This window comes from Pristiophorus japonicus, chromosome 1, assembly GCF_044704955.1.
Source record: "Pristiophorus japonicus isolate sPriJap1 chromosome 1, sPriJap1.hap1, whole genome shotgun sequence".
Lineage (NCBI taxonomy): Eukaryota > Metazoa > Chordata > Chondrichthyes > Pristiophoridae > Pristiophorus > Pristiophorus japonicus.
The window spans coordinates 69,674,551-69,684,583 of NC_091977.1; the positions used below are offsets into that span (position 1 = coordinate 69,674,551).

At 40.1% G+C, this 10,033-nt stretch overlaps 1 protein-coding gene across 9 annotated transcripts in view; it reads left to right on the forward strand.

The window, feature by feature from the left end:
* dennd4c (DENN/MADD domain containing 4C) overlaps positions 1-7,858 on the forward strand; it is a 234,982-nt gene extending 227,124 nt beyond the window's left edge. For all 9 annotated transcript variants that reach the window (XM_070880881.1, XM_070880910.1, XM_070880927.1 and 6 more), the window contains 5 exons: positions 140-391; positions 2,631-2,748; positions 3,738-3,891; positions 4,477-4,541; positions 6,637-7,858. In XM_070880881.1, the coding sequence (XP_070736982.1) occupies positions 140-391; positions 2,631-2,748; positions 3,738-3,891; positions 4,477-4,541; positions 6,637-6,773 (726 nt within the window). In that variant the 3' untranslated portion in view covers positions 6,774-7,858. The remainder of the gene's footprint in view (positions 1-139; positions 392-2,630; positions 2,749-3,737; positions 3,892-4,476; positions 4,542-6,636) is intronic.
* Positions 7,859-10,033: the final 2,175 nt, after the last annotated feature.

The following is a 10,033-nucleotide window of genomic DNA, read 5'->3' on the forward strand; positions in this document are numbered from 1 at the left end:
GGACATGTTTTGAGGATTGCTTGAAACTGATTTCTGTTTCAATTTTTCATTTGAATGAGTATCTACACATTTCGTTTATCAATTATATTTTAAATGAATTTATGAATTCACCCTTCACCATTTTATATTTGTTCACCAGGATCCTGTGGGTCTCGAAAGCAGTCCTAATCCAAAGCCTGTGTCTGTACCATATCTAAGTCCTTTAGTGCTGCGTAAGGAGTTGGAGTCACTGCTGGAGAATGAGGGAGATCAGGTGATTCACAGCCCCACGTTTATCAATCAGCACCCAATCATTTTTTGGAACCTGGTTTGGTATTTCAGAAGACTGGATTTGCCAAGCAACCTGCCAGGTCTCATCCTGACTTCCGAGCATTGTAATAAAGGAATGCAGGTACGTAGAAGATTAATGGTTACTGTATTTGAAGAGGCAACATTCATAAATTATACCTTGACTGGACACAATTTGTCAGCACACCAAACCATCTTGTGTTCAAAGGAGTGCATGCTAATCACGATTATAATTTTTTTTTTAAAACAAGAAAACGGAAGTACTCAAACCGTGTATACAATGTCATTTTGGGTAGTAAGAGGTCTATAAAGATTGAGCTTGTAGCATCACAGTACATTGGTCTGATAAAGGATAAAGTATTACAGAAAGTTTCAATGTTTACTTATTTTACTTGCCACCTCTAATAAAGTTCTTTCTGTTTGGGGGAAATTTTGAGAACTTTATTGAGATAGTCTGAAGATACATGTGAAGAGCAGTAGTATTGCTTTCTTCAAATTCTCAGCTTCCATGTACAAATACCCTGTAGTGCATTCCTATAATCTTGAAAGAATGAACCAGTGCTACTTCTGTCCGTTTGTTTTTAAGTACTCTGTTTGAACAGGTGATTTAATCCCCACTCTGCAGTATGTACAGTTGGGTTGTCTGAACTATAACCCATGATCCACATTTTACTGACAAGTTCTGGCATGTGGGCCCACAAACTTCAAGCAGTTCTGTTCTATTTATGCCTATATTTTTCGGACACTGGTTGCTCCTATTTGAACTTCATTAATCTGTAGGTTTGGAAATGACTTCTTAACACTTAACTTATTTGGTGGATAAATTCAAAATCATTATAGTAAGATCAGTTAGCATTTAAAACTTAAGATGTGTGAAAATTAATTGGAATATTGATTTTAAAGTTTGTATGATCTTTGGTACACATCCAGGTTGCCCACAGACATTTGGACCTTGGTGTAAGGCTTACTCCTATTGGCACAAGATCTGCCTGTTTTTGTTTTTATCAATTCACTCATGTCCCAGAGTGTCCTGAACTTGATCTTCAAATCTGTTGTTCACAAGCTGGTTTAATGGCTTTTTTGAACTTTTGTGTTCAAGGTGAAGGATTTTCATGTAAGGGAATGGGTTAGCACGGTTAAATGCAGAATGAAATTCTCTTTACTTGCGAACTCTGTGCTACTGTGACCTTTTTCCATATTGCACGATAGCCATTCTGTGAGTTTGCCACTGCTATGCTCCAAGGTGGCCTGAAGTTTGGTTCTCTGTTTCCCATTGGTCGTGCTTTCATAAATGTAGGCTGAACAAATGTAAAATTACCTACTGCAGATATGGTCAATCTTGCTCTGAACAATTTTTAGCCACTACAGTTTTTTCTGACGGACCAAGTGTGGTTTGAGCTGCTCTATTTTATTGTATTCTATTTACAGCAACAGAAGGTCATTCAACTCATGGTGCCTGCTAGTTGTTCAACTGGAGTTATGTTGAGTTTTATTGGAACAGTGTAGGAGGCTGGGGACAGAGAGGTCATAGTGGGTGGAGATTAAAGTGAAATGCAACCGGAAGCTCGGTCACGTTTGCGGACTGAATAAATGAAAGTATCATCTAGCTGCATGGGTCTTGTCTCCATCCAGTTGCTAGCGCATAAAACCGTCCTAATTTGGCAGTCTCACTCAGAGACCACAGGATGATTTGAGTGGAAAATGGAAAAAGTATCATGCTGCTGACATTGAGGTTGAGACTCATTGTGGAAGAGTAGACAGAGCTTTACTCTGTATTTCACTGTGCTTGCTACTGATGTGTGTGGCTGAAATGAGGAGAGTATCATTCCTCTAACACAAACATCCATCAGATGGGCACAATTTTGGAGGGGGGGAATGGGGTGGAAGGATAGGGAAAAACTTCACTACTGTTACACTAACCTGTTTAATAAAAATATATACATTAAGTCACAAGCTTCTGCAACCTACGGCAAAGGTTAAGCCCAGTAATAGGCGCATACACACCAACTCCCCTGCATCCTCTTCAACCAAACAAATGGTACTGCAATGGTGACTCAATCTGCTGAGGGCTGTGCAACAAGAGAAGTCCTTTTATATGTAGTCATACTATACTTGCAATGCAAAGGCTTTTTGACTATACCACCCTGTATAACTTGGTTGCTCATGATTTATGCAGCCTCAAGTGTAACTTACACGTTATTGAAATACTCTGTACAAATAAACTGAATAGAAGCTGTTGTATTTTTTCCATTGACAAAAAGTTTATTAATTCATTTGTTAAATGTGCATTTTTAAAGACATGAAAAATAGTTCTCAAATCATGTACTTTTTTTCCCTTCTAGACATCTCAGCCAAGTCTTTCACAAGACAGCAAATTGGTCTACATACAGCTACTTTGGGATAACACTAATCTTCATCAAGAGCCTGGTGATCCCCTGTATATACGTTGGAGAAACAGGAGTAAGTGACTGCAATGGACTACATAGAAAGGCTTTTCTTTCACCAAAGTTTTTCATTCACTTGGTGTCCCTCTTATTGCTTAATTTGTGGACTTGTAGTAATTTGCCTAACAGCACAAAATTAATGCAACAGCAGTAGATATAGTGTTCTCACCTCCCCATCAACATCAGAAATATTAAATTTAGAAGAATACTGATGTACAAGTCACTCATTTTATCATTGCTACTCAGCTATACTGATCAACAAGGGCCCAGTAGCAGTAAGCCCATTTGTAATCCAAGTTCTACTTGAACAGATCAATATTAGTTATTGCTGGTTGGATCAAAACCCCAAACTTGAAATGTACAAATAAGTGGCTGAGAGTTGGATCACAATATTCTATAAGGAACTGTGAACACAGGAAATAATGGACAAAAACATCACAGTTTTTGTACAGGAGCGACTGCTGATCCAAACAATCAAAAGAAATGCACAAATTTTAAGTAGATGGAAAAATTAGTACTTTAAGAAAGCTGTGTCATGACTTTTAATGTAAGAAAGGTGCAACTTATCTATTATATAAACACTGACAACTCCACAATGGTTTCCTATAAATCAAAAATATAGTGTGATAAGTGAAGTTAATAACAAAGTTTCTGTCTATAATATTGTCTGTTTTTCAGTTATCTGTTGAATTTCATCATCTGATGTGGGTTTGGGTCTCCGACAAATTGAATTGAACATCCATTGTATTGCTCTGATTAACTCACTATCTGTGTTGCCAAACTCCTCCGTGAATTCTGATACTTTTGGAAAGGCAGAGATAGACTTTAAGTTGTTTCTCACTTTCAAATTTTGTGCACCTAACCTCTCAAAACAAAATACATTGCTGACAGATCAGGGTTTTTTTTTGAGATGTGCACTACATGAGCATAAAACAGCAACATAAATAGCCATCAAAGTGAATGCTTCTGTATCTAAAGTAGCAAATGAACCTTCTGTATCCACAGACAAAGATTTGGTTGGTGGATTAACTCCGGATAAACAGGTAGAGAAGAGTCCCCTGCATATTATTGTGAGAAGTATCCAGACCAATGATGTGTTTGGACCCATATGCCTACTACTGAAGGAGACCAGCAAACGTCCTGAAAGCAAGCGACAAAGGTCAGAAACTCTGAAATATGCAAATGTTAAAAACAAGAATAGTTTTATTCCAGTAACCTTCCTTTTTATACTGATGACTAATCCTCCACCAATAGAAAAATAAATTTAACTTTGTGAACCATAAACAGTCAAATTAAAATTCAGTTGCCAGGGGTGATGATGCACTCCAGTCCCTTCGGTGCCCACCTCTCGCGGAAGACCGCGAGCGTACCGGTAGACACACTGTGCTCCATCTCCAGGGACATCCTGGCGTGAACGTTGCCATGAGAGAGGCAGGCAGTCAGGCTGAACGATCCCCTTGACCGCCCGCTGTCTTGGCCAGGCCCAGGAACAGTCCTAAGAGGAGGCCCTCCGACCTGATCGTCCACCAATAACTGACTGACTACAGGCCCAGGTGTGATGCTACTCCAGGCATCTTGTCCCTGCCATTATATTTGTATATTCTAATGCCTGTGAATGACTGCTGGAAGCAGCCATTGCCTCAGTTTGAAATAGTGTATGTTGATGACTTGAGGATATACACCTTGACCGATTTGTATTCATCAGTAATTGTATAGTCATTGGAGTTGTTTTCTTTTTCCACAGGAGTATGTACAGGGAAATTCTTTTTCTTTCCCTGGTGGCCCTTGGGAGAGAGAATATTGATATTGGTAAGTACGGTTGGATTCCATGCCTAATGTGCTTACTAGCCTTCAGCCTTTTGGTGTTCTAGCCTTCAGCCTTTTGAAAATGGTCCCCTGCCTCCTGCACATTTTTTCTTTAATTTTAAAATTTTCATTTCAAAAGTTAGGGCACATCCTAATACTGTATACAGATGCTCGATGTCATTCATGAAGTGTGTAATGAATGAACTGATGCTCAGTGCTATGACCATCCTAAAACTTTTATACCAGTGCTGCAACTTTCCACACTAATCCCTGAATATGTGCTGAGTGGCTGCCCCTTAGAGAAATGTTCAAAATGTCCACAAAACGTTTGACGCTGGTAGAAAATGCAGCGTAGAAAATATTAGCCATGGAAAAAACTTTTATGATCTAGTGAAGTACTTTACAAAAAATAAACTGAACTTAAATCTGCATCTCAGATTGAAACTCCGGTAATTCAGCACTTAGCCAGTATTGGAAGTATCCATGCATGGATGGTTCACCATTGTTATCCAGTACTAGAAGTGATGATGATTTGCGCTGAATGCTATGGTGCTGCTTGTTTGGCACCAGTAACAAACATAAACTGAGCAACCTTTGGTAATTTGCAAGACAAAATTAAGTTGCAAGATTTTTTCCAGAATAACTTTGTTTTCAATACCTTATTTTGTAGTTTTGCATTGTTTATCATAATTCCTGAAACAAATGCTGTATTGATGGATTGCACCACTTAGTGTTCAGAGTAGTGAAGCTCCACAAAGTGGTGGTGTGCAATTTTTTTGATTTTGATCCCCCCACCTCCCACTCCATAGTGCCTTTCTTAGAGATGCTGATTATCAGTCAGAACCTCCCTTGAGATGGATAGAGAAATTGGAGGGAGAGTTCCCCTTGGCCAATGCACTCCTTGTACTCCTAGGAACTGGCATTTGGAAAAGTATGGGCTAATAAATGAAAGTCAACATGGATTTTAAAAAAAAGGCAAATAGTGTTTGACTAACTTAATTGAGTTCTTCATTGAAGTAACAGAGGGTTGATGAAGGTAGTGCGATTGATGCTGTGTATATGGACTTTCAAAAGACGTTTACCAAAGTACAACATAATAGACCTGTTAACAACATTAAAGCTTATGGGATTAAAGGGACGGTGGCAGCATGGATACAAAATTGGCTAAGGGACAGAAAGCAGAGAGTAGTGGTGAACGGTTGTTTTTGATACTGGAGGGGGAGAATACAGTGGTGTTCCCCTAGGGCCGGTATTACAATCACTGCTCTTTTTGACACATTTATGACCTAGACTTGAGTATACAGGGCATCATTTCAAAGTTTGCAGAAATGTGCAGTGAGGAGGATGGTAGCAGATTTCAGGAGGACATAGAAAGACTGGTAAAATGTGCAGGTACATGGCAGATTAAATTTAACACCGGGAAGTGTGAAATGATACATTTTGGTAGGAAGCATGAGGAGAGACAATATGAATTTTAATGGGGATGCAGGAACAGAGACCTGGAGATGTATGTACACAAATCTTTGAAGGTGGCAGGACAAGTTGAAAAGGCTGTTTTTTTTTTAAAAAAGCATATGGCCTCCTTGGCTTTATTAATACAGGTATATAGTACAAAAGCAAGGGAGTTATGCTAAACCTTTATTTTAAAAAAGGAAATGGTTAGGCCTCAGCTGGAGTATTCCATTCAGGGCACCACACTTTAGGATGTCAAGGCCTTTGAGAGGGCACAGAAAAGATTTACTGGAATGGTACCAGGGATGAGGTACAGTTTGGTGGAGAGACTAGAGACGCTGGGGTGGTTCTACTTGGAGCAGAGAAGGTTAAGGGCAGATTAAATAGTAACATTCAAAAGAGAATTGGATAAATACTGGAAGGGAAAAAAAATTACAGGACTATGGGGAAAAAGCAGGGGAGTGGGATTAATTGGCCAGCTATACCAAAGAGCCAGCACAAGCACAATGGACCCAACAGCTGCAACATTCTAACTGTTCTTTGTCTGATTTCAGGCATATAGAGTTAATATTTTCCAAAATAAAATGTAAGTTCTGAGTGTGTTACTCTAGTACATCCTAACCTGGCTTCATACTTGTGATTACAGATGCTTTTGATAGGGAGTACAAAGCAGCTTATGAACGCTTGACTGAAGAACAAGTCAAGGTGGCACACCCGATTGATTCACCACCCTCCACCAGGATCGAGTGGTGCCGGAAGTGTTTTGAGCCTCCCTTTATCTAAAAATGAACTGCGCTATCATTATGGAATTGAACCACTATGAATTATGTCCAAAGTATGAATGTACACACTTCAAACTAAGCATATGTGCCTAGATGATTAGAATTAAGATATTTGTATACATGGAAATATAACTGCACAATTTGAGGCGCTGTTGCATTGTGAATAATGTAAAACATGTTCAGTATGTTTCTAAACTTCTATGGAAGGGAGATTTAATAAAATGTAACTGCTAAACACTAAATGTCTTAAGGCAGATCTGCTATTTACTATCAATGATCTAGTAGTGCAGTGTTTTGTACATTATCACAAAGGATGGTTCTGACCATTTTGTATTTTTTTAGTATCAAAGACTGGATTTTAAGTTGTTTTGGTTGAGTTCCTTTGAAATTCTACAATTCAGAATGAAATAACTAGTTATACTATAATTCAACTAGGGGATCATTCAAGATTAATTCAGATTTTTGACTGACCACACCACTGAGGCATAAAGCATCACCTGATTGGATTGCAGAGGGGAAAATCAGTCGGGGAGCATCACACACTTAACTAACAGCCTATGATGTCGCTTCATCCTGTGCTGTGCCCAGGTGGTGAAGATAAAAATCGACCCCGGTGTCTGACTGTGCAGTTCCTTAGTGCTGCAATTATAAAGGGATGCTGTAATTTTATGCTGCAATTTTTGATACATTCTGCAGTGGAAGCACAGTTGGAACTCTCCCTCTGTCACTCTGTGTATGGTAAAACCAGAATAATTTTATTAAATAAATCTGATAAATATTGCTGACATCTCATTTCTTCAGGATTTATTAGTCTGAAAAAAATAATTGTGACAGTACAAATACTATTATTGAAGGACAAAATTTCTGTTCTGATATCTATATGTAATCCTGTATTAAAGACTTTGAGCTGTAAAATAATTGATTTTATATTTTAACACTTCTAGAAAGGCAGATTACATCTATGGTCCAAATCTTGTACAGCTATACAGTTGTTGTATGTGACAGCTGTTAGTATAATTTTTGAAATAAAATGTATGTGAAAGTATAAACAAAATTACTTGTTCAATAAAGGATAGTTATACAAAATTGTCATTTTTATTGGCAAAGCGACAGTACATAGAATATACAGCAAAGAAACCGGCCATTTGGCCCAACTCTATTCTGATGTTTATGGATGCATTTATTTGCAACAGTAAAATGCTCTGATTGGGTTCTCTTGATCGCATGACCTGATTGCTGCTTGGTTTCCTTGGAGGATACAATACAGTTTATGTGGAACGTGTAATAGAACCGCCCTGCCGATGTAATCATTCTGACTGCTGTTTCCTGACGGGAGAGCTCACTCTCACAGGTTAAGACCTGGTGCCTCGCTCTCTTCCCTCCTCCCCCCACAGCCCAAGTGCCTCGTCTCCCCCCTCTCTTTTCTCCCCCCCCCCCCCTCCCCCCTCATAGATGGGACATTGTCTGGGGCAAGGATTGTTATAAGGTTTATTAGGTATGGTGAATAGTGAGTGTTCCCCCTTAGTTTCTCCCCCCCCCCCCCCAATATCTCTTCTCTTCCCCGCCCCCCCCAGTCTGTCCCACAGAAGGCCGTGAAAATGTTCGTGTAGCTAATCAGATATTTTAGGTAAAAGTCCTGGAGATAATCCACAATCCTGAGAAGTAGCTCCAGTGGCAATAATCTCCATGCAGTTCAGCCCCACTTCTGGATTCATGTCGCATGTTGAAATTCAAGATACGCATGTGCAGGACACGAGTTGCAAATAACCACTCCAGATGTTTATATTTGACAAGTCTCCCATTCCATCTCCCTCTCAGCCTTTAAGCACATCTTTCCAATTCCCTTTCTCATGTACTCGTTCCATTAAAAAATAGGTGCAGTAGTAGGTCATTCGGCCCTTCAAGCCTGCACCACCATTCAATAAGATCATGGCTGATCATTCCCTCAGTATCCCTTTCCTGCTTTCTCTCCATACCCCTTGATCTCTTTTTAGTGGTAAGGGCCATATCTAACTCCCTCTTGAATGTATCCAATGAACTGGCATCAACAACTCTCTGCGGCAGGGAATTCCACAGGTTAACAACTCTTGAGTGAAGAAGTTTCTCCTTAGTCCTAAATGGCCTACCCCTTATCCTAAGACTATGTCCCCTGGTTCTGGACTTCCCCAACATCAGGAACATTCCACCCACATCTAACCTGTCCCGTCAGAATCTTGTATGTGTCTTGAGATCCCCTCATCCTTCTAAACTCCAATGTATAAAGGCCCAGTTGATCCTGTCTCTCCTCATGTCAGTCCTGCCATCCCAGGAATCCATCTGGTGAACCTTCGCTGCACTCCCTCAATAGCAAGAATGTCCTTCCTCAGATTAGGAGACCAAAATTGAACAATACTCCAGGTGAGGCCTCACCAAGGCCCTGTACAGCTGCAGTAAGACCTCCCTGCTCCTTTACTCATCCCCTAGCTATGAAGGCCAACATACCCTTTACTACCTGCTGCACCTGTATGCCTGATGAACCATGACATCCAGGTCTCATTGCACCTCCCCTTTTTCTAATTGGCCACCATTCAGATAATCTGTCTTTGCATTTTTGCCTCCAAAGTGGATAACCTCACATTTTTCCACATTATACAGCATCTGCTATGCATTTGCCCACTCACCTAACCTGTCCAAGTCACCCTGCAGCCTCTTAGCGTCCCCCTCACAGCGCCACTGTTTAGTGTCATCTGCAAACTTGGTGATATTACACAATTCCTTCATCCAAAACATTGATGTATATTGTAAAGAGCTGGGGTCCCAGCACGGAGCCCTGCAGCACTCCACTAGTCACTGCCTGCCAGTCTGAAAAGGACCCGATTATCCCAACTCTCTGCTTCCTGTCTGCCAACCAGTCAGTACATTTACCCCCCCCCCCCCCCCCCCCCAATACCATGTGCTTTGATTTTGCACACCAATCTCTTGTGTGGGACCTTGTCAAAAGCCTCTTGAAAGTCCAAATACACATCCACTGGTTCTCCCTTGTCCATTTTACTAGTTACATCCTCAAAAAATTCCAGAAGATTTGTCAAGCATGATTTCCTTTTCATAAATCCATGCTGACTTGGACCAATCCTTTGTGCTTTCCAAATGCGCTGCTATTTCATCCTTAATGATTGATTCCAACATTTTCCTCACTACTGATGTCAGTATAATTACCTTTCTCTTTCCCTCCCTTTTTAAAAGTGTTACATTAGCTATCCTCCAGTTCCAAACAAATCCAAT